This window comes from Pelodiscus sinensis, chromosome 32 (assembly GCF_049634645.1).
Source record: "Pelodiscus sinensis isolate JC-2024 chromosome 32, ASM4963464v1, whole genome shotgun sequence".
In the NCBI taxonomy this organism is placed as follows: Eukaryota; Metazoa; Chordata; order Testudines; family Trionychidae; genus Pelodiscus; species Pelodiscus sinensis.
Genome location: NC_134742.1, coordinates 8,402,814 through 8,430,748, shown reverse-complemented (window position 1 = coordinate 8,430,748; position 27,935 = coordinate 8,402,814). Strand labels below are relative to the sequence as shown.

The 27,935-nt window shown below is 51.7% G+C and overlaps 2 protein-coding genes and 1 non-coding gene across 14 annotated transcripts in view; 2 read left to right on the top strand and 1 right to left on the bottom strand.

Annotated features, from left to right (window-relative positions):
- The window catches only part of LOC112545944 (zinc finger protein 75A-like), a 30,490-nt gene extending 11,200 nt beyond the window's left edge, over window positions 1-19,290 (top strand). For 2 of the 10 annotated variants that reach the window (XM_075914087.1, XM_075914091.1), the window contains exons 2-4: window positions 4,912-5,038; window positions 5,673-5,786; window positions 6,480-8,666. In XM_075914087.1, the coding sequence (XP_075770202.1) occupies window positions 4,912-5,038; window positions 5,673-5,786; window positions 6,480-7,180 (942 nt within the window). In that variant the 3' untranslated portion in view covers window positions 7,181-8,666. Of the gene's footprint in view, window positions 1-3,297; window positions 3,328-3,520; window positions 3,778-4,305; window positions 4,684-4,911; window positions 5,039-5,672; window positions 5,787-6,479; window positions 8,667-8,979; window positions 12,608-17,320 lie in introns of those variants that run through there. The other 8 variants (XR_012898528.1, XR_012898529.1, XR_012898527.1 and 5 more) reach the window with 8 other exon arrangements.
- The window catches only part of LOC102460271 (uncharacterized), a 116,152-nt gene that overhangs the window by 53,649 nt on the left and 34,568 nt on the right, over window positions 1-27,935 (top strand). The window lies entirely within an intron of this gene.
- TRNAI-AAU (transfer RNA isoleucine (anticodon AAU)) lies at window positions 21,119-21,192 on the bottom strand. Its single transcript has one exon. It is a non-coding gene; the product is annotated as a tRNA-Ile (tRNA).

The following is a 27,935-nucleotide window of genomic DNA, read 5'->3' as shown; positions in this document are numbered from 1 at the left end:
TAGGAAAAACTATTTCACTAGGAGGGTGGTGAAGCACTGGAATGGGTTACCTAGGGAAGTAGTGGAGTCTCCATCCCTAGAGGTGTTTGTCTCAGCTGGGTTGATTTAGTTGGGATTGGTCCTGCCTAGGGAAGGGGGCTGGACTTGATGACCTTCTGAAGTCTCTTTCAGCTCTATGGTTCTGTGATTCTATTTTGAAAAAGCAGCTGGCCACGATTATGCAAATGAAGCACGGGAAATTCAAATCTGCGCTTCATTTGCAATTTTGCTCGCCTGCATTTGCATTCCTCTCTCGAAAGAGGAATGCAGTGTAGCTGTACCCATAGCGACTGCATGGAAGGGGAGGATTTTCCTCCACTCTAGGCAAGTTGCTGAAGTCTCCTCTCTGCACATCAGGTAAAGGAGGGCAAAGTATGAAAGAATGGGGCAGACTGGTTCTTATTCAAATAATTCGATTCACCAAGCCAGCAACAAAGCAGCTTCTTCAATACCCTATGGCTACGTCTACACTGGCATGATTTTCCGAAAATGCTTTTAACAGAAAAGTTTTCCGTTAAAAGCATTTTCGGAAAAGCGCATCTAGATTGGCAGGATGCTTTTCCGCAAAAGTACTTTTTGCGGAAAAGCGTCCGTGCCCAATCTAGACGCGCTTTTCCGCAAAAAAGCCCCAATTGCCATTTTTGCGATCGGGGCTTTTTTGCAGAAAACAGTACTGTGCTATCTACACTGGCCCTTTTGCGCTAAAGTCTTTTAGAAAAAGACTTTTGCCCGAACGGGAGCAGCATAGTATTTCCGTAAAAGCACTGACGATCTTACATGAGATTGTCAGTGCTTTTCCGGAAATTCAGGCGGCCAGTGTAGACAGCTGGCAAGTTTTTCCGCAAAAGCAGATGATTTTGCGGAAAAACTTGCCAGTCTAGTCACAGCCTACTGGTTACAGAGAGGCAAAGCACAGCTCCCTTAAAGCTATCCAGCTCTGGGCCAGATGTGTTACCCACTAGGTCAGTGAATATCTCAGATCTCGCCCACATACACACATCCAAATCTTATTCACTTAACTCAGATTAAGAACACACAGAGTGTTGTAGATAAAGACCATTACACGTATAGAAATGAAGAGCTAGAGAGCTGCTGAGTTGCAAAAAGTTCTTCCAGAATCAATTCCCTAGGTTACAGTCCAAGCAGGCAGCCTATAGACAGACATTATTCCAATTTTTTCATAGGATTCACAGCATAATCCAGACTGAAGATGGAGTCTTCAGTCTTGCAATTGAAGCTGTCCCTGACCAAGTGTAAACAGATGAGATGACAGGGTCAGGCCCTAGAGAGCTTTGATAGATTTCTAGCAGGCTGTGGCAGCCTCTTGACAGCATGACAATGCAACAGGCATTCTTTGGGTGATGAACAGCCATTGGGCTTGAAAGCCAAATCTGTGCTGGTGCAGCACAGGGCAGTTGTTCAGAGCAGCTGGTGCACTTAGGAGCCAGTCACACGCTGCGGAGGGTAATGAACAAAGCCCAAGCAAAGGGCAAAGCAGAAGCAGTGGCTGCGCCAAGCATCTAGGTCAGGCTGCTGGGCTCTGTCTGGGCCTGCAGCAGCAGTAACACATGTCCCTTCTGGGCCTGGCCCTGGCCCGTGCATGGAGTTGTGAGCACCCTCAGGAACGTTCCAACCAGCAGGGTGCTGTGCACATGTGCCTGTGGTGTCCCTTCGCGGGAGTGTCCCTCCCCCCCCCCCCCGTCGGAAGGCACTGAAGGGGCAGTCTATAGCTACGTAGGGACAGCCACGCCTGGCAGGATTAATTGATGTACATAGGTATAGATATCTGAGGGGTAGCCGTGTTAGTCTGAATCTGCAAAAGCGACGAGGAGTCTGGTGACACCTTATCTGTTAGTCTATAAGGTGCCACAGGGCTTCTCGTAGCGGCACTGCTTGATCAAAACTTTTTTTTTTCTGTAATTCTTGAGTTAACTTTTCACAATGGCACAAAAACGTGGGTTTGGGCATTTCTGTTTCCTTGTTACCAGTCTGACTTTTCAGATTAGCAGGAAATGGGGGGGGGGGGGGGAAATAGGCCACGAGCGAGTCAGACAACAACGAATGTCAGCAGACACTAGGGCTACGTCTACACTGGCAGTTTCTTCCACAAGAACTCTTTTGCGGAAGAGTTCTTGTGCAAAAACTCTTCCAGAAGAGAGCGTCTACACTGGCATGCGCTTTTGCAGAAGATCATCCATGCCAGTGTAGACGCTCTCTTGCACAAGAAAGCTCTGATGGCCAATTTAACCATCGGGCTTTCTTGCGCAATAAATTCATGTTGCCTGTCTACACTGGCCTCTTGCGCAAGACCAGTTGCGCAAAAGGGCTTATTCCTGAGCAGGAGCATCACAGTTCTTGCGCAAGAAGCCCTGATTTTATACAGCAGAATGTCAGTTTACTTGTGTGAAAACACACGGCCAGCGTAGACAGGCAGCAAGTTTTTGCAGACGAGCGGCCGCTTTGGTGCAAGATCGCGCCAGCGTAGAGGCAGCCTGGGATTCGGAAAGTTAAAGCGTTATCGCCGGAGTGGCAGCGTGACCGCTCAAAGGATGCAAAGTCTCTGTCCTCAAACCGAACAAATACTTCTCAGCCTTATTCTTCTCTTGCACCTGGGTCACGCTCCTGCCTTATGCACTGAGGCGCTGTGCCCGGGGGTTGGGTGTAGAGTGGGGAATGCAAGCGACTAGTCTCCCCCTCCCGCCCCCGCCCCGCCCCGCCCCGCAGCAAGGGTGGGGCGGGGGAGAAGCAGGAGCCAGTGCAAGAAGGGGGGGGGGGGCGGAGCTGCACGTGCGATGCAGGACGAGCAGCTGGGGCGGGCACGTGCCCAGCGCAGCTGGAGCCCCTCGGCCAGGCTGGTCAGCAGGATTCCATCGGCCCCTCGACCCGTCAGTCACTTGCCGTCACGTGCCCGCTCCGCTCCGCCCCCCCCCCCGCGCTGTGTCTCGCGCCGCTCCGCCCCGCCCCCCGCGCTGTGTCTCGCGCAGAATACCCCGCCCCCTACCATTGTTCCCCACGTGCCCCGCCCCGCGGGGCAGGAGCGTTTCCAACACCCCTCCCCCTCCCCCTCCGCAGCCAGTGATTTGGGTTCCAGGGGAAAACCTCCCCCCCCCCCCTCCAGCGTTTTACTACCCCGGCCTAACCCCCTCCCCTTTAACGCCCCCCCAGAGCTGACACGTCACCTGCCCCGCCCCCACCCGCACTTCCGCTACCCCGCCAAACCCCCCCCCTTCCCGGAAGCGGAAGCAGAGGCGGAGCGAGTAACGGCACAAACGGCTCCCTCAGAATTCGGTCCTGAGAGCGCCAGGCTCATGCGCAGTGACGGCGGGGGGCGGGGGGGGTGTATTGCTGCCGACTCAGAAGCGGCTGCAGGCTACGCCCAGGGGCCAATCGCAGAGGGGTGGGCGGAGCTTAATCAGGGGCAGGGAGTGACAGACGGAGCGGGGGGGACGTCCTGAAAACTCGACCGGATCGGTGAGGAATGGGATGGGGATGCGGTGATCAGACCGCGCGTGCGCACTGGGTCAGTGACTCCCGTCGTCAGCCAGCGCCAGGGCTTAGCTCAGACCGGGAGCTGCCTGGCCACGCCCCCGCCCAGCGGGCTCTGCGCAAACCAGGCTCCCGGCGCGGGGCCCTTCCCGCTGCGCCCCAGAGACTCTCCCCGCGCAGAGCCCCAGCCCCGCCCCCTGGCTGGGCCCCGAGCCCCGCCCCCAGGCGGCCCCTCCCTCGCGCGGGGCGAAGGTGAGTCCCGCCCCCCCCCAGGCCTTGCAGGGGCGGGGCACTGGAGGGGGCGGGGCTGCGCGAGCCAGGATGGGGGGGACACTGTGGGGGGGGGGGGAGCAAAGTGGCTGTGGGGGGGGGGGCTGGAGGGGAACATGGGGAAGTGCAGCCTGGGGGGGACACTGTGGGGGGGGAGCAAACTGGCTGTGGGGGGGGGGCTGGAGGGGAACATGGGGGAAGCGCAGCCTGGGGGGGACACTGTGGGGGGGGAGCAAACTGGTTGTGGGGGGGCTGGAGGGGAACATGGGGGAAGCGCAGCCTGGGGGGGGACACTGTGGGGGGGGAGCAAACTGGCTGTGGGGGGGCTGGAGGGGAACATGGGGGAAGCGCAGCCTGGGGGGGGACACTGTGGGGGGGAGCAAACTGGCTGTGGGGGGGCTGGAGGGGAACATGGGGGAAGCGCAGCCTGGGGGGGAGACACTGGCAGCTCCCCCAGGCTGTGGGGTGGGGTAGGAGAGGGGGAGGGGCCCAGCAGCAGGAGGGGGCATGTCCCCCCCTCTCCCCCCCCAGCTGGTGACCCAAGCAGGGGGCAGGTGACTTAGGGGGCTCAGAATTTACAAGGCAAATGTCTCCGGCCCGTCCCCCACCCTGCGCCCTGTTGCTGCCCGGGACCCAGATTTCCCTGCGAGGGGGGCGTGTGTCTGGGCAGGGTGGGGGTGAATGTGGGTATCGGGCGGGGCTGGGAGGCAGCTGGGGGCCCTTTCAGTGGGGAAGGGAGCTTGGAGCATGAGCCGTGTCTAAAGGGGGGTAACTGGAGCCTGAACCCGCCACCAGAGGCTGGGCTGAGATACAAAGGGGAGGTGCTGGGATGCCTGCCCCTGTTCCTTGCCCAGAGCTCTGCTTCCCATATCAGCTTGTGGCTGGCAGGTGGGTGACTGAGAAGACCCTGCCCGGCTCTGTCTGCTGGGAGGCACAAGGAGCGCTCCCCTTTCCTCTGCTCCCTGGAGCCTTTTGGCTGCTCTGAGGAGGGTGGAGGGGATGAGATTCTGCTCCTCTGCCCCTCCCAGAGCTGCTTTGTTTCTGTGTCTTCTCCCCTGACTAGTGGGATTTTGGCTGGGGCGGCAGGCACTGAATGGGGGACCCCTGTTGTTTCAGATGCGGGTGACCTTCGAGGAGGTGGCTGTGTATTTCACCGTGGGGCAGGGGGCGCTGCTGGACCCCGCTCAGAGAGCCCTCTACAGGGACGTCATGCAGGAGAACTATGAGACTGTGGCCTCGCTGGGTAAGGATTCCTGTTCCCTCAGCTAGCAAAGCCCTGGGGCCGGCATTTCTGCATCTTGTCAGGTTCTTCCGAGTCAGTTACATGACAGAGTGGTGTGGGCGACACAGCCCCCATATGAGAGACACTTTCATAGCCATGCCCCCTTCTGGGGAACGGGGGAGTCAGACACCTAGGGGACATGCTAATTCATCCCCATCTCCCCAGTTTTCGGGGCCAGTCTCAGAGAGCTATTCAGCTCCATAGCAGGTTATGGGAGCCATGGGCTAATTCATCCCCATCCCTCCAGCTGTCATGGGAGCAGAAATATTGTGTTACCCTCTGTGCATCAATTCTCACTCGCATCCAGAGCCTCTGTGCACCTTCCTTCATGGGACTGGCTCTTTCTATGGAGCGGGCTTTAGGGGTTCAGACATAGGCAGGGGTTTAACACCAGAGCTGTATGTGTCTCAGTAAGTTCCCCAGAGCCCACAGATCCTGACAGTCCTGTCCCCCCCTCACCGCCACAGACATCTGCTCTCCTATAACCCTCAGAAAAGTCATGGGGTGAGTTTAAACTCCAGCTGTGTCCTTTGTGAGAAATAGAGCCCCAGTCCACATTGCCCTTGTCTCAGGCCTGATTTCATCCCCCGAACAGGACACCCCATTCCCAAACCTGCACTGATCGCCCGGCTGGAAGCAGGGGAAGAGCCGTGGGTTCCAGATCTCCAGGCCTCCGAGGAAAGCAAGATCCCAAAAGGCTCCAGCACAGGTGAGGAGTCAGTGGCACAGAAAGTGTCTGACAAATGGAGAAAAAAGTTTAAAATCCCCAGCATGTGGTCTGAGCCCCCTCAGCTCTGCCTCCTCTCACCCAGGTCAGGCTGTGATCAGTACTTGCTATGTCATCCCAGCAGATATCGCTCATAGCTTCCCGCTCTTTGGCTATGTCTCCACTGCAGGCTTTTTGTGCAAGAACAGCTGTTCTTGCGCAAAAACTTGTGGCACGTCTACATTGTTTGCATGCATGTTCTTGCGCAAGTAAATTTACAGTAAAGCATCAGAAGAGAGGGCTTCTTGTGCAAGAGTTATTCTCCCCACGAGGAATAAGCCCTCTTGTGTAAGAGCTCTTGCACAAGAAACCCCTGTGCCTAAAATGGCCATCAGTTTTCTTGCGGAAGAGAGCGTCTACACTGTCATGGATGCTCTTGCACGTGGCAACAGAACTCTTGCACAAAACAGTTCTTGCACAAGAAGTCTGCAGTGTAGACGTAGCCCTCCTGTTTGCTGTCAGGAGTTTTCTCCTTGTCTTCACTGCCCTGGGACTTTTTGGACGGCATGTGGTGGCAGTGTCCAATTCCTTAGTCTTCCCAGCAGGGACTATTGTGTTTTCCCTCTTTGCATTTTCCTTTCTTGTCCTTTGTACAACCCAGGAACTGACTTCTGCCTGGATTTATTCTTTCCCCAGCAGGTGCTGAGACTGTGAGTGAGAACGAGGAGGATAAACCTCAGCAGGAAGGTCCTAAAACACTGCAGAGGACCTTTTTGAGAAGAGCTGAACAGTGTGTTCCCCATTCCTTGGAACAGAGCAAAGTCTGGAGTGATGAGCACATGTCAGGGAGGAAGCTGGGAGGCCGCACAAGGAAGACAGTGTATGAATCAATTGGCTGTAGTGGAGGAGGCAAAGATCCCAAAGAAATCACAGTGGAGTGGACAAATCACAATGAAAAGAAACCCTATAAGTGCTTGGACTGTGGGAACAGCTTCAGTTACCACTCATACCTTATTAAGCACAGGAGAATACACACGGGGGAGAGACCGTATAAATGCCATGAGTGTGGGAAAAGCTACATACAGAGCTCAAGTCTTACTACACACCACAGAGTGCACACAGGGGAGAGACCCTATGCATGCTTGGACTGTGGGAAAAGCTTCAGTATGAGTTCACATCTGATTATACATCAGAGACTACACAGCGGAGAAAGACCCTATAAATGCTTGGATTGTGGGAAAAGCTTCAATGTGAGAGGGAATCTTATTGCACATCAGAGAGTGCACACAGGAGAGAGACCATATGCATGCCTTGAGTGTGGGAAAAGCTTCAATCGTAGCTCAAGTCTTAATAGACATCGGCGACTGCACATAGGAGAGAGCCTAGAAGTGCCTTGAGTGTAGGAAAAGGTTCAGTGATGGATCAAAACCCATTACACATCAGAGAACACACACGGGCGAGAAACCACGTAAATCCCTGGATGACGGGGAAAGCTTTAGTTCCAGCTGTTCCTACTTTCCTAAACATCCGAGAGTCCATATGGGACAGAATTAATAAATGCCTGGACAGTGGAAAAAACTTCATGTAAAGATCAAAATCTTGATTCACGTGACACAAACCACACACTGAAGAGAGCCCAGACCTGCTTGGATTGTGGGAAAGCCTTCAGTAACTGCAGGAAGAGACACAGTCTGAGTTCTCTGTGACTCCCAATCCTGCACATCAGTCTCCAGGAAATCCACATGGGGAAGAGCCTTTCATACCCTCAGCATAGAAAATGCTTTACTCGGTGCTAACACTACATTGGCCATCAGAGACTGCTCCACACGGGAGTAAAGCTTTCAGTGTCCTGGCTGGGACTGGCCTTAGCAAAACTCCATTTCCTCATTCCCACACACACTGGTGGCATGTGGCTCCCAGGTCTCCTTCGGCCCATATCTGGGCAGGATTCCAGCAGTAGCTGACTTGAAGGTGATCAGGGACGCTCTGTCTTTTTCTAGTCTAAGTCAATGGGTCTTATAGTCTTGGTTGGGACACAAAGTGAGTAGTAACCCCATTTTAATGGGGTCACTAGACCAGGCCTACATCTACACTGGCATAAATTTCCGGAAATGCTTAAAACGGAACAGTCTACATTGGCAGGATGAGCGTCTACATTGGCAGGATGCTTTTCCGGAAAAGCACGTTTTCTGGAAAAGCGTCTGTGACCAATGTAGACGCGCTTTTCCGCAAAAAAGCCCCGATCGTCATTTTCGCGATTGGGGCTTTTTTGCGGAAAAGACTATTGGGCTGTCCACACTGGCCCTTTTCCGGAACAGTTTTCCAGAAAAAGGACTTTTGCCCGAACTGGAGTTGCATAGTATTTCCGGAAAAGCAGCTGATTTCTTACAGTAGATTGTCAGTGCTTTTCTGGAAATTCAAGGGGCCGGTGTAGACAGCTGGCAAGTTATTCCAGAAAAGCCGCTGCTTTTCCGGAATAAGTGGCCCAATGTAGACACAGCCCTGGTGTTAGACCTTATGAGGGCCCAAGCCAAAGCCCAAATTGAGGGGCACCATATCAGATTTTGGTGGTGGGGCAACCTGTGCATGTCATGATGGGAGGAGGAAGAGTGAGAGTGTGAGGGGAATGGACTCAGAGGCTTCAGCAGTGTTATTGAGCATGCTCAGTACAAGCCAAGCACCAAATGCGAGGCGGGGGGAACCATATCCATCTGCCCTCTCCTCACACATATCTCTATCCAGGGGCTACTTGGACATTGGAATCTCTACTTTTTTGGCAGACAACTTAGTAGTTGGCTGACAGGAGCACTGTATCTAATTCCTATATAAAAGAAAGAGAAAAGTAAATAAATACTAGACTGACTCAGCTCTAACATTAACGTATTCTGACATCTTGTGATAAGTCACTTGAGGGACACTGATTGGTCTTATAATTTTAATGTATATTCTCACTTCATTACTAACTGGAGAGAGAGGATGTGTCTACACTGCACCCATAGCTTGAAATAAGCTCCACAATTTGAGCTATGCAAATTCTCTGTGCCACTTGGTCTGGCTGCATGTAGGGTTGCTGGATGGTTTCAACAAAAGTACTAGACACACTTGATATTACATGGTAGTCTACGTTACATCTTAGTTAAAAAATACCAGACGTATATTTTCTCATTTATATCCTCTCAATTTGTTTCCTGAACAGAAAGCTCAGACTGGACTATCCTGGCAACCCTAGCTGCATGAGGTTGCACGTGCCATGTGCTGCTACCTCTCCCCGCCCCCCCAGCACACTGCAAATGGTAGCCACTGCACTCACCAGACAATCCCTCGCCAGCTTTGGAGGATGCCCGGGACACATCCTGACTGCTGCTGGGCCAGGATGGTGAGGTCTGGCTGCTGTCCTCTGTCACCTCCTTCTCCTCATCCGAGGACGGTCTCCCTCCTCCTCATCCTTCGGTGGCCTGGGTTGGACCACTGGGGTGGCCACTGCTATGTCTACCTGGGACAGCAGGGGAGTGGCCCCTTTGTCCCCCAAGATCTGGTGCAGGCGGTGATACTGGGGACAGGCAGTGGCTCCGCCGCCCCCATGCTCTCTGGCCCGCATGTAGGTGAGGTGCAGGTCCTTCACCTTGGCCTGGACCTGTTCCAGGGTCTGGGCCGGGTGTTCCTTTGTGGCCAGTGCTTGGGCCATCTGGGCAAAAATGTGCTCATTTCTTCTCCGGGGCTTGGGGTCCTGGAGGGCCTCCTCCTTTCCCCAGAGGTCCAGGAAGGCAGTCACCTTGGCGGTGCTCCAGCATGAAGCCTGCTGCTTGGTGCCCCTTCGGGCCTGCTGGGTGCTCTGGGGTGGCTCCTCCATGGGGTCTGAGGGACCTGGCTGAGGTTGGGCAGCTGCCATTCCTCCCTCTGGCTGCTACCCAGGCTGCATGTGGCAAATGGTTGTGCTCTGTGCCTTTAAAGGGGGGCCAATTAGGGGGAACCAACGAGTGGTGATTGCCTGTACGGCGTGTCAGAGAGGCCACCTGTGTTTTCACTGGAGGCCAAGTCTTATGCAGGAATGCTCTTGCCGAACGTCCACACTGCCCTCTTGTGCAAGAGCACCTGTGCAAGAGAGCTTAAGCCTGATAGAAAACAGCGTAGCTCTTGCGCAAGGAGCTGTCTCTTATCACACCGTACTGTACATTTACTTGCGCAAGAGCGGATGGGCAATGTAGATGCTGTGCGGATTCTTGCGCAAGAACGGCCACGTGTGTAGATGTAGCCAAAGAGTGCTACTGTTTGCCACACTGGCCTGCAAGAAGACACACAAGCAATCCCCATTGGACACTCCAGTTCTCCTGTGCCACAACCAGCACCGCTCTTTACACAGGGGAGGGGTCTTTAAACCTATCTCACCAAATCCCAACAGGTTCTTCCAATCCCAAAGGACCAGCCACATTCCCAGGCCACTTTATACCTTAAATCTTACCCCCAAAGAGCATTCTGAGCCAACCCTTTTAGAATCTAACACCTAAAGGTTTATTAGAAAGAAAGAAAGAAAGAAAGAAAGAAAGAAAGAAAGAAAGAAAGAAAGAAAGAAAAGGAAATAGGTGGGAGCAGGTGAGAGTGAATCCCACTACCTCTCACATACAAAGAACGTACTTTTCCAGTGGAGTTAACTCAGCCCCCTAGGCCTGATTCTGGTGCTCCTGCCACTACCAGGAACAGGAGGGCTGGCACCCAGCAGCTTTCTGCCCTGCCAGGGCTGGCTTTTGGGTGGCTGAGTAGGAAGAGTGAAGGGGCCTCTGGGAGCGCTTAGCCCCCTGGCTGGATCTGCCTGTGAAAAGGAGGAATAAGGACCCCCAACACTATGCCACTGGAGAACAGGTACATCAATCCCATGGCCTCTTGTATAGTAAGCAAGCGTTCTGCCACTTGAGCTAATTCCCCAGCCTTTGAACAGGGCTCCTACTCCATCCATCTTGTTCCAGAGCCCACAAGGTCCCGGCAGCTGCCTGATGCTCCTTTCTGAAAGGGTCACTTGAGTGCCACTTTGCTGTGGGCTGGCTTGCACGGTGACAGAGCCATCAAAGGCTCAATTCCCACAGAGAAAGGAGACCCACAAAAATCCTGTCGGCTGCACTTCAGCGGCTCCATGGGAAATGTCAAACACTCAGCTCTATACAAGGTTCTTTCCACGAGCCATTTGTGTTCCAGAATCATTGGGGCGCAGGGGCTGCAGAGCCACCAAAAAACAGAAGGTTTCACGAGTCTTAAGCTAGCCCAGAGGCGGGCAATAAGTTTTGATGGGGGGGGACACGTTAAGGTTTTGCTAAGTGGTCAAGGGCCGCACTTTTTTACAGAGGGGATGCGGGGTCTGGGCAGAGGTTGGGTGCAGAAGGGAGCTCAGGGTAGGGTACTGGGGTGCAGGAGAGAGCGTGGGATCTGAGAGGGAGTTTGGGTGAAGGAGGGAGTTGTGACCTTGAGCAGGAGATTGGGGTCAGTGTCCAAGAGGGGGATGGGAACAAGAGAGGATTCTGGCCTAGGGGAAGGGGTGCAGGGTCTAGGAAAGAGTCATGACCTTTTGGAAGGGGGCTGCAGAGGGTTTGGGTGGTGACCTGGGATGGCAGAGGCAGGGTCTGGCAGGGAGGTGCTTATTTAGGCAGCTCACGGCCAGCAGCTCACTGGAAACCTCTGCCAGGCTCCCTGCCTGCTCCCTTTTCTGGCGTCTCTGACCATCACAGTCAGCTGGAGGGAGACCGGCCACTTAGCGAGATAGCCCCATGAAAAGCGTGGGGCTTGAAGCCATCGCCTTGGTGTGAGTATCAGCCGAGCTAGTCTCCCAACAGAGCCTGCTGTCAGAAGGAGCCTCGGCAGCTGCAGGAACGTTGTGGGGTCTAGAAAAAGATGGGTTGGGCAGGAGAACTGCCCATAGGTGGGGAAATTAGCTGAAGTGGCAGAGTGCTCGCTTAGCATGGAGAAGCCAGTGGGATTGATGTCCATGCTCTCTGGAGAGAGGGGTGTCCTTATTTCATCTTTTCACAGGCAGAGCCAGGCAGGCAGCTAAGCACCTCCAGCTTAGCACCTCCCTCTTCCTACTTAGTCTCCCAAAAGCTTCCCCTAGCAGACATGCCCCACAACGGCAGAGTTGGGAAAGTGCCTGCTTCACCTGTGAGAGGCAGGGGCTGGCTCCACATGATCTCCAGCCGGCTTCCTTGGGGTGAGGTGTTGGCTGCTCTCCTGGGCTATGTCTAGACTGCAAGCCTCTTTCGAAAGAGAGCGTCTAGACTGCACGCGGAACTTTCGAAAGAGCGAGCCGCTTTTTCGAAAGAAAGCACCCAGTGAGTCTGGATGCTCTCTTTCGAAGAAGCCCTATTTACATTCAAGAACGCCTTCTTTCGAAAGAAGTACTTTCAAAAGAAGGCGTTCTTCCTCGTGAAATGAGGTTTACCGCCGTCGAAAGAAAAGCCGCGTTCTTTCGATTTAATTTCGAAAGAACGCGGCTGCAGTCTAGATGCAGGTGAAGTTTTTTCGGAAAAAGGCTACTTTTCCCGAAAAAACCCCTGAGTCTGGACACAGCCCTGCTGATGTAGCACCAGAGCCCCAGCCCTGTGCCCCTCCTCTGTGCTCCTCCCCACAAAACTGATTGGCTAGCAGAGAGTGCCACTCAAGGGCACAATCACTCCGTTCCCCAGCATGCACTGGGGCTACGTCTAGACTGCAGGCTTCTTTTGGAAGAAGCTTTTTTCGGAAGAGATCTTCCGGAAAAACTTCTTCCGAAAGACAGCGTCCACACTCCAAGGCTATGTCTACACTGGTGCGGTCTTGTGCTAGAAGTATGCAAATGAGGCTAAGCGTGGAATACCACGGAGCCTCATTTGCATATCTAATGAGCCGCCATTTTTGTGGAAGAGGCTCTTGCGCCAGAAGGAGCTGTCTACCCTGCCCCTTCTTGCACAAGAAAACCCTCTTGTGCAATGCCATTATTCCTGAAAATAATCCGTGTAATGGCATTGCACAAGAGGGTTTTCCTGTGCAAGAAGGGGCAGGGTAGACAGCTCCTTCTGGCGCAAGAGCCTCTTCCACAAAAATGGTGGCTCATTAGATATGCAAATGAGGCTCAGCGATATTCCACGCTTAGCCTCATTTGCATACTTCTAGCGCAAGATCGCGCCAGTGTAGTCATAGCCTAAAAGCGCATCGAAAAAGCGATCAGCTTTTTTGAAAGAGAGCGTCCAGACTGAATGGACACTCTCTCTCTCATGTAAGCTGATTGCTATGGATGGAGTGGCCACTAGGGCACCTGTGCTTTTTTCTCTTCTTTCTTCTTGCAAAAAAACTCCCTCTTCCCTGTCCACACACACCTCTTTGCAAAAGAGCTCTTTCTCAAAAAGGCTTCTTCCTCGGAGCACGGCAATTGCTGGGGAAAAAGAGAGGGAACAACGCAACTGGCATCTCATTCCACAGCCCGCAACATCCCTGCAGCTGCCTGTGGCTCTTCTTTGAAAGGCCACTAAGTGACTCATTTTGCTGTGGGCTGGCTACCTCAGCTGGTTAGATTTTGGTGCTAATAACTGCAAGGGGCTGGATTCAAGCCCTGTGCTGGGCACTGCAGCCTTTTGCCAAGGTGGCCTGTTCTTCTTTAGCTGACTGCTCTGGGCAGGGAGGCCAGAACAAGAAACAGGCTGAGCAGCTTGCAAGGAGCAGGCAGGAGTCCTGGGCTTTGTCTACACTGCGAGTTTTTGCAGCAGAATATATGCTAATGAGGGACTCATTAGCATAAATCCTGACATCATTGGCGTATTTTCTGCCATTTCTTTTTGAGCAAAAAGAAACAGTGTAGCCGCTTCCATTTTGTGCAAAAGCCCCATTTTGTGCAAGATCCTTATGCATCTCAGGATCTTGTGCAAAACGGGGTTTTTGTGTAAAACAGAAGTGCCTACACTGCTTCTTTTTGTGCAAAAAAACCCTTGTGCAAAAAGAAACAGCAGAAAATATGCTAATGCTGTTGTGACTTATGCTAATGAATCCCTCATTAGCATATTTTTTGCCTCAAAAACTCATAGGTTGTGTCTACATTGGCATGATCTTGTGCCAAAGTGGCTGCTTTTGCACAAAAACTTGCTGCCTGTCTACACTGGACGGGAGTTCTTGTGCAAGAACACTGACGTTCTAATGTGTGAAATCAGGGCTTATTGCACAAGAACTATGATGCTCCCGCTCAGGAATAAGCCCTTTTGCACAACTGTTCTTGCACAAGGGGCCAGTGTAGACAGGCAACATGCATTTCTTGCACAAGAAAGCCCGATGGCTAAAATGGTCATTGGAGCTTTCTTGCTCAAGAGAGCGTCTACACTGGCAAGGATGCTCTTGCGCAAAAGCACATCTCTTGCGCAAAGGCATATGCCAGTGTAGACGCTCTCTTGCGCAAATACTCTAACGCAAAAACTCTTACGTTAAAGAGTATTTGCACAAAATCTTGGTAATGTAAACATAGCCATAGTGTAGACAAAGCCCTGGTGTGAGAAGGGATCAGCAGACACAGACCCTGTGCAGCCCCAGCCTGCAGGGAAGGGACTCTGGCCACCTCCTTCCCTCCCCTCTCTCAGCTCCCTCCTTCTCCTGGGAGCTGAAAGGGACTTGGACCCTAGGCCCAGCCTGACCAGCTGCCTCCCCCAGGAGGAGGAGAAGATGCTCATGTCTTGCCCCTATTGTCACCAATCCATTGATCTAATGACTCAAATTCTTGCTGCCTGTGGTCTCCACCTGAGACAAGCAAGTGAGTTTCTTTGTCCTCCACCTCTGCCTGACCTGGCTGCTGAGTTTCCCTTCCTGCTTAGCTGGCTGGCCCCAGGTAAGATCACATGAGACTTTCCAAATGCACCCCCTGAGCCACAACCCTTGTGCCCCTATCTAGGGCCAGCACTGGGTGGGCATTAGCCAAGGAAGTAGTGACTCTGAGGAAGAGTTGGGAGGGAGGGGGGCTAATCAGATGAACATGATTTGTCAGTGCCAAGCTGTGGCCAAAAAGAGGGATGCGATGATGAAACACTTGAGTATCTCTGGGTTAGTAGAGAGGCACTTGCCGCAGCCTGGGATTAAAGCGGAGACCTTTAGATCTTCAGTCCAACACACTCCCTCCTCCACTCAGGCTTTAACTCAGTCATGCATATGTACCCTGAAACTTGTGCGGGGGCAGGTAGTCAGGCTGGCTGAGAAAAGTGGTTGGCTGCTGGCTGGGAATCAGCCAGGTAAGTCTCCCAGGCTAGGTCTACACTGCACCTCTCTTGAGCAAAAACCTATGCAAATGAAGTGCAGATGAGCCTATTGCCACACTTCATTTGCATAATTAATTAGGGGCCGTTTTTGCACAAGAGGCTTTTGCGCAAGAAGGAGCTGTATAGACGGCTCCTTTTTGCGCAAAACCCCCTCTTGCGCAAGAGCTGTTCTTCCTGAAAAAATGAGGAAAAAAGGAGGATTTTGGTTTTCATGGAAACACAGAGCTGGGTCAGACATGAGCACTGGGGAAGTTTAATTGTCAAGTGCATTTCAATCAGAAACTGTTGAGTCTTCCCTACTCCTGGAGAAAGCAGGCCAGGCCAAGGCCCTTTTAGCCACTGGGTGAAGGAGGCAGCTGAGAGAGGGGAGGAAAGGAGGTGGCCAGAGCCTCCCCCCAGCAAGCTGGTCCTGCATAGGCTGGGTGCGTCTACACTGCTCAAAGTAAGCTACACCATGTGATCTATGCAAATTGTGTAGCTTATTTCAAGTCAATGTTGAAATAGCTTATTTTAAAATAAATTGCTGGTCCAAAACACCCCTAACTCTTCGTGGAATGAGGTTTACAGGGATGTTGGAATAGCAAGTCCTTTGTATTTTGAAATAATAGGCTTGTTCTTAAGATGCACAGTATTTCTTTCAGGATACCTGAGGTATCTCACAATAGCACTGCAGTGTAGCTGTAGCCAGTTGGTACATGCTGGAGCCTTCTCCCACCAGATCTCTGGCCTGCATTATGTAAACTACCCTGCCTTTTTTTTGTTTCTGCCTCCCTGTCCATAGCAGGTAACCAGCCAGAATAAGACAAGCCAACATGCCAACTGTCCAGTTGCCAGCATGGGGCTTGAATCTATGACCTCGGTGTTACAAGCACCCTGTTCTAAACCTCAGAGTTAGCTAGCCCACAGGTGTTAGTGTCACAAGTGGCCTCGGGCAGCTGCAGGAATATTGAGGCCTCTGGAGCAAGGTGGGTGGGACTGAGCTGAAGGGGCAGAACTCTAGCTTAGCATGTGAGGGGCAGTGGAATTGATGTCCACATTCTACAGTGGTGGGGGATCCCCATTTTCCTTTTCACAGGCAGAACCAGCCAGGGGGCAAAGTGCCTCCCTCTTCCCACTTGCTCTCCCCAAAAACCAGCCCCAGTGGGACAGGAAGCTGCTGGAACTCACACTCCCTTGGCCTGGCAGTGACAGAAGCAGTTGGCCCACTGGGCAAGTGCACTGAGGCTATGTCTACACAGCTGATCTTTCAATTTACTTGCACAAAAACGCGCTAGAGGTGTGGATGCTCCGTGAGAGAACTTTCTGGGTGTCTGGCTGGTGAGTCTTGCCCACATGCTCAGGGTTTAGCTGATCGCCATATTTGGGGTCGGGAAGGAATTTTCCTCCAGGGTAGATTGGCAGAGGCCCTGGAGGTTTTTCGCCTTCCTCTGTAGCATGGGGTGCAGATCACAGCTGGAGGATTCTCTGCATCTTGGGGTCTTCAAAGTATTTGAGGGCTTCAATATCTGAGATATAGGTGAGAGGATTATTCTAGGAGGGGGTGGGTGAGATTCTGTGGCCTGCACTGTGCAGGGGGTCAGACTAGATGATCATGGTCCCTTCTGACCTTAAAGTCTATGAGTCTATGAGTTTCTGCCACACAGGATATTGCTAAAACTATATATGCAGTTAACAGTTTCATGGCTGTACTCTGTAATTTTTGCTTAGCAGAACAGAAGTACCAGTACAAGGCTGCTTATCCTGTGTGTTTTTGATGTGGTCTTGCTGTACTAGGCTTTATCTGCATTGTTATGCAAAACAATTCCTGACTCTCACAGCTCCCCTATTAGCTCCAGCCGTGCCCGCCTGCTTTGGGCGCACCAGGCTTGAACCCGGCCTGGAGTTTTGTTCTTAGGGAGCTGCACGGTAGTCGAGGCAGACTTAATTGTCGAGGCAAGACCATCCAGGTTTCCCTATACGCCCTCTGGAAGCTCGCCACGCCGGACAGCTACCGATCCGCTGGGAACCAGTTTGAAGAGGGGAAATCAACCATCAGGGCCATGCTCATACAAATTTGGCTCTCTCGTGCTATTGTCCCTTGAGGGTGGTGAACTGCTGGAATGGGATTCCATAGGGAAGGGGGGTGGAAGCTCCTTCCCCAGAAAATTTTTCAGCCTTGCTCTCACAGAGCCCTGCTGGGGGATGGGGCAAGTAGGGGTTCGTCCTGGTGTGTGGGGGGAGGGGTTTGGGCTTGGGGACCTCCCAAGGGCTCTTCTAACCCTGTGATTCTCTGAGTGTCTCTTTCTGCAGGTGGTGAGGGCCGTCAACACCGCCCTGCGGTGCAGGGTCGTCATCCTGGGTGACATGGGCCCCATCGTCGCTGCTTTGCCGCTCTGGGCTTCCCCAGCTGGGCCCCCGACCACCGGGCACTGGATTATCTCACCCAGGAGGAGCATTGTCCATGGTCCCGCAGGCCATCATGGGCCACCGAGGCCACATCACCGACATCAGCGTCGGATGGGGGGAGAAAGCGCATGATGCCAGCATATTTTGTAGCCCCAAACTCCACCAGGTGCACCCCCACAGCTCTTTTCCCCAGACCGCACCATCAAGGTCGGAGACTTACGTAGCCTATCAAGTGACTTGCCTATCATGCTAATAATATGTTTGGGTTAATTTAGATTCATTCGGTAATAGTTAAAAGCTGTAATGCAAGACATTTTCTAAAAGCTGCTCTCAGCATTCCTGCAGGGCCTTTGTGTTAGCTTGACTGATGTCGGGGTTCAGGTGTAATACAGTAGGCCTTACGTCTGCCCACTGAATACTAGCACAGCAGCACTCAACTCCTTCGTGGGAAGGGGCTATATCATTAACCCACCTGGAAACAGGTCCATGCTCTTTCTTAGCTGGGGCCAGGAAATGTTGGTATATAAGAGTCTAGCAAGAGCCCCAAATTAGCGGTCCTGCTGCTTGTGCCTGTCTGTGGGCATATACTGCTTGCCTCCCCTGACATAGCCAACCAGAAGCCCGTTGGTGCCATGCACTGACTGGGCTGTGGCAGACCAGATGCCATTAGGTGTAGGAGCAGCACAGGTGCAGTACAGCCCAACCCTAGGCTGTCTGGTGAGCCGGGTTCCCCTGCAGTGCAGTGGTTCCTGCTCTAGGGTATAACAAGATGGTGCAGCCTTTGAGTGCACTTTCCAATGAGTGCCATCTCTGCATTCGGGCAGGGTTGCACTTGAATGAGGGAACATACATAAGCTCACAGTCCAGGTCAAGTAATATGGGGTTATATTTTATCTTTTGTCCCTGCTGTAACAGGCTGTTTGAAAGATCAGCAGAAGCGGAGGGTAGCAGACTTCCGTGGTTGAGACATGGTCTCACCCAGATACCGGTCATAACTTATTTATGGTTTCTCGAGACTGAAAAGGGGAACTTAGGTCTGGACCTTTCACCCACACAGGATGGTAGGAAAAATACCTTCAGACTCAGCAGATGCATTAAAATATAAAAGTCCCAAAATAATTGAATAAACTTAAAAAACAACAAATGGTCTGGTAGCACTTTATAGACTAACAAAACATGTAGCTGGTATCATGAGCTTTTGTGGGCACATGGAGTCCAGTCATCTGAAGAAGTGAGCTGTGACCACGAAAGCTCATGATACCAGTGTTTCTTAAAGGCTACGTCTACACTGGCATGATTTTCCAAAAATGCTTTTAATGGAAAAATCGCGTCTGGATTGGCAGGATGCTTTTCCGCAAAAGCACTTTTTGCGGAAAAGCGTCCATGCCAATCTAGATGCGGTTTTCCGCAAAAAAGCCCCGATCGCCATTTTCGCAGTCGGGGCTTTTTTGTGGAAAACAGCACTATGCTGTCTACACTGGCCCTTTTGCTCAAAAGTCTGTCGGAAAAAGACTTTTGCCCGAACGGGAGCAGCATAGTATTTCTGGAAAAGCACTGATGATTTTACATGAGATTGTCAGTGCTTTTCCGGAAATTCAAGTGGCCAGTGTAGACAGCTGGCAAGTTTTTCCACAAAATCAGATGATTTTGCAGAAAAACTTGCCAGTCTAGACAGAGCCTCCGTGTTTGCCACAAGGCAGTTGGAAGTGTGCTGCGGAGAGAACAGAATTAAAAATGGCCGCCTTTAAAGGAGCAAGCCTCCTTTTTTTCTCAACAACTTTTCCCTGGAGGCTTTTTTTTTCTTAACCAAAAAATCTCTGGTGTTCCCCATAAAAAAACGACGAGGAGTCCTGTGGCACCTTATAGACTAACTGAAGTGTAGGAGCATAAGCTTTCGTGGGCAAAGACCCACTTCGTCAGATGCATGTGCATGACGAAGTGGGTCTTTGCCCACGAAAGCTTATGCTCCTACACTTCAGTTAGTCTATAAGGTGCCACAGGACTCCTCGTCGCTTTTGCAGATTCAGACTAACACGGCTACCCCTCTGATACTTGACCCCATAAAAAAAATTATTGTTTGATGTTCCTTGGTCTTAAAAAATGTAAGAAACACTGATCTACATGTTTTGTTAGTCTATAAAGTGCTACCAGGCCATTTGTTATTTTTTAACTTTATCCTGTACAGACTATCTCGGCTACCCCCTGAAGCTTCCAAAATAATTGGTTCAGGCTGAGTTAAGTAATCAGGACACAGGTTGTGATAGAGAACCACAAAGGCCCACGGCAATGAATTTACGTATATGATAATAAGTTGAGAGCAATGATACATTGACTAATAGGAAAAGAACACTTCAGCACTAGAAACATCCCCTATTGAATAAGCATCAAACATGTTATTGCCAGTGTCACTTAGCATAAAAGTGGGACCCCGGCCAAGGGGCGATAGGGAGGAGAAGGTGTCATCCTTGGAAAGGCCAGTAGGAGCTCCGGTGATGGGAAAGGTGAAGATAATGAGGAAGATGATGGGCTAACACTTAAGATTGTTCTAGAAGGAATGATGTAAGTCTATGGTAAGGAAATATGGATGGACATTCCCTGTCTTATAAAATTGGGGTGTTTATGACTGTGCTAACTGTATTAATAAACTATATTTGTGAATATACGAGAGTTTCTATATTGTGCGTGTTGCAACTGTGCACATCAGGGTTCCCAATCACACTATAATTGAATACTGGGCCTGATCCTGGGACAAAGAACCTGTCAACCCTAAAGGTGGGTAATTAGAATTTAAATATAAGCTTAGCGCAGGCTACACATGGACATGCCCCTGTGCATTGTGGGGGATGCCGCCTGCCCTTTGTTTCCTGGGCTGATGAAATCCTAAAGCAAGGAACGTTTCCCAGGCAGGCTCAGCAGGGTCCGGCACCTTCGGGCACCTTAAAGGGAGGTTCCGCTGTCTGCTCCCGTGGTGAGTCGAATGTCCCCCACGTGGTGGTGGCCTGCGGTGGCCTCTAGAGTATTTGCGAGAACAAGGGGAAGACATTCCTGCCAGGGTGGGGGCCAGAGTCTGGGCAGCTCGCAAGGGTCTTTCAGCATCAGCTCACGGCTACCATCAAGCAGGCACATCAGGGGGCTTGCGCATCTGAGAGGCCCTGAGAGAGTTTCAGACAAGGACACCTGTGAGACTCCCGAGGGGCCTCTGCATTTTCCCCCTGTGCCTTCTTCCCCCCGCCCCTCATTTCTCCTGCCTGCCCTTCCCACTCTCCCCCTCCCCCACAGAGAAAATAAACAGGACTTTTTTCTGTTAAAAGAACAAACTGTCTGGTTTTTATTTGGGGAATCTAGAACTGGGGAGGGGTTTGGGAGGAGGCTGGTGGAAGGCGGAGGAAGGGAGAGGTGGGGCTCAGGGACGGGGCTGCAACTGGGGCCTGCCTCTGGTGGTCCCACTGCCTCATGGGCAGGGCCTCGACAACCATGGGGTGGCACCAGAGGGAGAAGCTGGAGGAGCAGGAGCAGGGGGGACTCGAGAAGGAGCGAGTTCGGGTTCAGGAGTGCAGCTGCTGGGCCACTGTGCATGCTGGAGCCCCTCCTAGCAGATCTCTGGCCTGCTCTCTGCAAAGCCCTCAGCCTTTTCCTGGTTTCTGTATCCCTAACTATAGTGGGCAGCTAAAGGAGAGCAGGTCACCCGCCCAACTGTTCCTGTAGCCAGCATGGGGCTTGAACCCATGACCTTGGTGTTATTAGCACCATGCTCTAACCAGCTGAGCTAGCCGGCCTACATAAAGTAGGTTGCACAAGTGGCCCTTTCGGAAAGGAGCCTTGGGCAGCTGCGGGGACGTTGTGGGCTCTGGAACAGGGTGGGTGGGTCAGGCAAGGCGCATGCAGCTGGGGGAGTTAGTGGACATGGCAAAGCCCTTGTTAAGCATGTGAAATGCTGTGGGATTGATGCCCCAATTCTCTAGTGATGTGAGAATCCTTTTTTTTTTTTCCTTTTCACAGGCAGAGCCAGCCAGGGGGCCAAGTGCCTCCAGTGGCCCCTCCCTCTTCCTACATGCTCTCCCCAAAAGCCAGCCCCGGTGGGGCAGGCGGCTGCTGGGACTCAGCATCCCTTTGCCTGGCAGTGACAGAACCACAGGCTACGTCTACACTGGCACCCTTTTCCGGAAATGCTTAAAACGGAACAGTTTTCCGGTATAAGTATTTCCGGAAAAAGCGTGTCTACATTGGCAGGATGCTTTTCCGGAAAAGCCCTTTTTCCGGAAAAGCGTCCGTGGCCAATGTAGACACGCTTTTCTGGAAAAAAGCCCCGATCGTCATTTTCGCGATCGGGGCTTTTTTGCGGAAAAGACTACAGTGCTGTCTACACTGGCCCTTTTCCGGAACAGTTTTCCGGAAAAAGGACTTTTGCCCGAGCGGGAGCAGCATAGTTTTTCCGGAAAAGCAGCTGATTTCTTACAGTAGATTGTCAGTGCTTTTCTGGAAATTCAAGGGGCCAGTGTAGACAGCTCGCAGCTTATTCCGGAAAAGCAGCTGCTTTTCTGGACTAAGTGGCCCAGTGTAGACACAGCCACGGAGACAGAGTTGCCCCTCAGGGCTCTCCAAGGAGCGAGCACCTTTCCCCTCCTCCAGCTGAGGCAGGGCAAGGGAGGAGAGGCAGGGCTGGTTGGCTCCTCAGTGGGGCAGCAGTGTGGGCAGCCCCCTTCTCAGAAGCACAGTCCGGCTCTCCCCTGAGATGCCAAACAAGGGCTCAGCCGCAGGGACAAAGGCGTCTGCCAGAGCCCGGGATTAGATCAGGAACCTTTAGCTTTTCAGGCTCATGCTCCCAACTGAGCAACTTCATCGCCTGCTCCCCTGCTCTGGGGCCGCCACTTCTCTATTGGGGACAAAGCTGGAGACTCTTCCTCAGACGAGGGGGCCCTGCCTCCTTCCGTCCCCTCTCCAAGTGCCTGGCAGCCAGCACGTCACACTGGGGCTCGGAGCCAAGCAGTAAAGAAGCGGCTGGACCCTCTGCCACCGTTCCCTGTAGGCTGGCGCTTGCGCTGCCCTGCAGGAAGAATTTTAAACCTGCCCACCGACTGGTGCAGCAGCGTGCGGCAACCCTGCACTAATGAGGTGCTTCTGCCAGGAAGAGGCGCTGTCACAGGAAGTGGGAAAGCTGGGGGGAAGGGAATAGAGGTAGGGGAGAGTGAGAGCTGCTTTAAAAAACGGCTCGACAGCCAGCCAGGCAGCACTGTGCCCCCTGCTCCTCCCCCTTCCCTCTCTCCGGCAGCAGCCCTGTTTTGTTGGGCGTCTTTTAAAAAAAGGTTCCTAGGCCCCCTCGCCTTGCCCCCAGGTAACTGCAGATGCTTGGCTCCTGTTCAGAGCGCCAGGCAGGAAGCGCCCATGGAGGGAGCAACGCAGAGCTAAGAGTGATTCTGTGCTAACTTGGTGCTACAAGGCTGAAGCTTGTTGTCTGCCCATGTGAGCCTCACACTGCTGAGATGCAGAAATACAAATACACAAATAAAACCTGCAGAAAGATTTCATCTCCCAGCCTTCCCACAGAGCTGAACCACCCCGGCTTGGAAGAAGGAAAAGTTTGTGACATGCAAACAACTGAGACATTTAAAACCCTGTTTCCTAGATGACAGTGAGCCATATGGGCACAAATAGCGCTCCGAACCGAGCCCATGAAATAACAAGAGTCTTTCATTTCCAGCATAGAGAGTAACAACAATTTCATTTCATATATCCATACGAATCATAATACTTTGCTGTATGAAGAAGATGGACAATTTGGTTTCATGCCTCAAAGGAACAGAAACATGTAAGATACCAAATAGCTACTGAACATGTTGCAGTGTTAATTTTCTTTTTATTTGATTTCATATTAAATAAATAAAGCCACGTACCTTGCTACTTATCCCTTGTTTCAGTATTTTTCTTCTATAACATTATAAGAATATATCTAGCTAAGCTGTTTGCTAGCAACAGAGACACGCATCCGCACAAGTGTGCACAACCTCGCTAGTGGTGCACATAATGAAACTTACTCCGCTCATGGATGGAAAATCTCATCTTCCCTTTGCCCATCTTCTTCCCTGCCTTCCACAGCCGCAGTCCCTTTCAGCCACTGGGTCACCCCAGGAAGAGAGGCAGGAATGGGGCAAAGTTGCAAGTCAAGTTGAGGGAGACAGGCAAAACTCATCTTGCCTTGCAGGGCCACTGGCAATAGTTTCTCTCTTGTGCACTGCTGCTGGAAAACCATCTCTGAGAGAACAGTGGTGGTCCCAGGTCCAGGAACACAGCTGCCAAGGTAGCTTAGTTGGGAGAGCATTAGACTGAAGATCTAAAAGTCCCTGAGCCAACCCTGCAATCTGGCAAAAGCCTTTGCCCATGTGGCTTAGTCTGTTTTGGCATCTCTGTTAAGAAAACATCTGCAGTAGGAGTTCAACTGCTGTACCAAGAGGCCAGGAATGAAATCATGGAGACAAAGGTATTTTGGGGTACAAATTGAGATTGTGTCTATATTGCAGAGCTTTTCTGGGATACCAGATGTATCCCAGAAAAGCTATGCCATATCCAAGGAATGCATCTGCTTTTTCAGAAACTGTTCTGAAAAAGTGGATGCATTCTTTCGGTATCCCTGTATTCCTCAATGTATGAGGAAGAAGGAATGTTCTGAAAGAGAGGGTTTTTCTGAAATTTGGCCCTGTGTAGATGGCTAAAATCAGCGCTAAAATCTGTGTAGATGGCTAAAAATCAGTGCAGAAGCCCAGTGCCTCAGTGGAGTGAGCAGAGCCCCCCTTTGCTTTGCCAAAGCCTGCAGGGTGGGGCTGGCTGGGTCTGAATAGGCATGAGCCAGCGCCCCACTTTGACTGAGTTGGGTGGGCGATGGGGGGCTTGAGTAGCCACCCTCTATCAGCATCTGTGGCTGCCCCAGAGTGTGATTGGTGGGGCTGGGACTGGCTGTGAGCAACAGGGACTCACAAAGCCCCCATCTGCCCTTCTGAGGGTGACATCTGAGGAGGCCCACGCTAAGTATGGCCTGGCAGAGACCTGACCCAATGTTAGTATCTGCCCATGTGTTCTTATCGAAATCTCCTGTGTGTGTCAGCGCAGCCTTTGAGTTCGGGTTCTGGATCTGTCTGTCTGTCTACACTGTAGCCTTTTTCTGCAAAAGCTTATGCAAATGAAGCTCAGCATAGAATATTGCCATGCTTCATTTGCATAATTAACTAGGGTCCATTTTTGCGTAAGAGGCTTTTGTGCTGTGTAGACGGTTCCTTTTGGCGCAGTAACTTGCGGAGTGTTCACACTACAAGCTTGTTCTTGCACGAGAAAAACTACAAGTAAATTGTAAGAAGACAGGGCTTTTTGTGCAAGAATTATTCCTCTTTCTACGAGGATTAAGCCTTTTTGTGCAAGAACTCTTGTGCAAAAAGTCATGTGTGGATGGGAACGGGGGTTTCTTGCGCAAGAAACCCCTATGGCTAAAATGGCCATCAGAGCTTTCTTATGCAAGAGAGCATCCACACATCTCTTGTACAAAAGCACATGGCAGTCTGGATGTGCTCTTGTGCAAGAACTTTTTTGTGCAAAACATCCTGGCACAAGAAGCCTACAGTGTAAACGTAGCCCCAGCTTGCACAGGGCTCACAGTAAGGGGAAAGCCCTGAAGGGACTGAAAAAGCAGTGCTCCAGGCAAGGCTTGAACTCACAAGCCTGCATCTTGGTACTGCCTTATAAGTACTGTGTACTGACCCATTGTGCCACTGGAGCAGCTGCTTATGCAGGCTCTCCAAAGTCCTTAGATTGAAATAGTCAAGAAGTGGAATTCAGGCAGAGGGAAAAGAAGGCAAAAGCATCACTTCCCAAGAATTTGCAACAAACCAGCAGGTCCCATTGAAAGCAGAACTGAGATGGCAGGATTCAAAGTTCTTAGTGCTGGTCATTACACTCTGCGATCTAGAGGCAGAGTTTTCTCTGGGTATCTTTGACTCTTGGCTCTCAGAGAAAAATAAACTATTTCAAAATAGATTTGAAATAAGAAACACAATATGCCAAATATCAAAATAACCCGCTATTCCGAAATGTCCCTTACTCCTTGGCTGTGTCTACACTGGGCCACTTATTCCGGAAAAGCAGCCGCTTTTCCGGATTAACTTGCCAGGTGTCTACACTGGCCCCTTGAATTTTCGGAAAAGCACTGATGATCTACTGTAAAATTGTCAGTGTTTTTCCGGAAAAACTATGCTGCTCCCATTCGGGCAAAAGTCCTTTTCCGGAAAAACTGTTCCGGAAAAGGGCCAGTGTAGACAGCACAGTAGTCTTTTCCACAAAAAAGCCCCAATCGCGAAAATGACGTTCGGGGCTTTTTTGTGGAAAAGCGCGTCTACATTGGCCACGGATGCTTTTCCGTAAAAAGTGCTTGTCCGGAAAAGCATCCTTCCAATGTAGACGCACTTTTTCCGGAAATACTTATAACGGAAAACTGTTCCGTTTTAAGCATTTCCGGAAAAGGTTGCCAATGTAGACGTAGCCCTTGTGGAATAAGATTTACAAAGAAGTCAGAATAGCTAGCCCATTATATTTCAAAATAAGGGGCTTGCTATTACAAAGAGGAACAGCTATTTCAGGTATCTTTGTACCCCAAAAGAGTGCTGCAGTGTCAACATAACTGTCCAGGCCCACAGGAGGTTGCTGGTTTGATGCTGAACTTTCAGCCTTCTGCTCGTGGCATTCCCTCTTGAGGCGATGCAGGAGGGCAAAGGAATCGAACGCTGAGCAGAACTGGAGAGAGCCCCTCCAGGGGTGTTAACTGAAGGGTTGAGCATCTTCAATACCTAGGTTCCAAACTGTCCCACCTGGCTCCCAATTGGCCCCCCCTGCTATGGTGCTGTAGATGCCCATATTTTACCATACAGTGAAATCAGGACAGACAGAATTGCCAGGAAAGGCTCCTCTCTGAATTGTTCCTTCAGATGCTGCGCCCTTCTCCCCGGCCCCACCGGAGCTGTGTGCTGCTGCCACGTGACTGCTCCACATGCATCTTCCCACAGCAGAAAGCACTCTGAACCAGGCTGTGACTAGCCAGCCCATCTCTGGGCACCCAAGGGATGTTTGGTGTCTGTTACCAGCACGGAGCTTTGTACAACAGCCCAGGGAACACTGTGAAAAGCAAAAACCTTCCTGCTCTGGGTGTCCCTGGCCAGCCAGTAAGTGGCACAAAGGTTCCTGGCAGCACTGACTTGGGGTAGCTTGGAAGCAGGTACAGCTTGGCTGAGTGGCTAAAGTGATGAAGTGCTGATCCAGTGTGCTCCCCAATGCATGGGTTCAAATCCCATCTTTGTGGGGTGCTTGTAACCCTCTCTCTTGCTTCTCACAGAGCTCTCTTCAGTTCAGTGCTAGTTCCCTCCTGTAACCCTGCCTGCCCCAGACCCCTTCCCACTGCAGCCTGGGGAAAGGGGAAATCTCCATAGAGCCACTCCCAGATGTGTCCCTCAATCCTTTCTGCCTTCAAGGGGAAACCTCACAAAGGAGATTCCAAGCAGCCAGGCCATGGGGAGTCTCTGCGATTGGCCTTGCAGCCTGTCCCACCTGGCTGTTGTCATGGACCCTCTGTGAGGTCACTGCCTCCCAACCAATGAACTGTGGTGCTGCAAAAGGCCCTTGTGATGTCACTGCTGCCTTGCAGGGCTTGTGTTCTGCTCCTGGCCAGCCCCTTTGCATGTTTGAGCTGCTCCCTCCGTGTCACCCCCACTCACTCAGGGGCTAGTTCTGGGGCTCAAGCAGGGAACACCAGAGGCTGCTCAGGGCTCAACATGCAACCTGCAGACTTTAAGGCCAGAAGAGTCAGTTAGAACGTCTCATCTGCCCCACCCCCAATCCTTCGTATCAGCAGGCTCCGGTATGGCTCAGTAGTGCTCCCACCATGCGGGAGCCTCAATATTAATCTGAGGCAGGCTCCCTTAACATGGATGCGCTACCTCGACTTCCAGCCCCAGGAAGCACTGGGGAGTAATTACTCTGAATGATTCCGGGGAGCGGTAATGTCGAAATAGCGACACTGGAGCATCCACGCTGCTGCTATTGGGAATTAACAATTTCAGAATATGTGTTATGGCCCAAGGAAGGCAGGAGTGCAGATTTCAAAATAACCAGCCCATTATTTAGACGTAACAGGCTTGGTAGCGTGGACGCTCTGCTTGTTATGTCAAAATAACTCCAGAGAGTAGAACCAGGGCTCGGTTTCTACCTTACAGACACTTGTGGCTCCACTGATTTTTTCCTGAAAGGGCCTCTTGGCTCCTGTGGGTCAGGAGTGAGGGCACCATGGAAAACCCCTTTTAGCCACTGGTTGAAGGAGGCATCTGAGAGAGGGGAAGGAAGAAGGTGGCCAGAGCCTCCTCCCAGCAGGCTGGCCCTGTGCAGGGTCTGTGCATGCTGGAGTCTCCTCCTCCCAGATCTCTCTGGTCTGCTTTTCACAAAGCCTCAGCCTCTTCCTTGTTTCCTCCTCCCTCTCTGTAGCAGGCAGCTG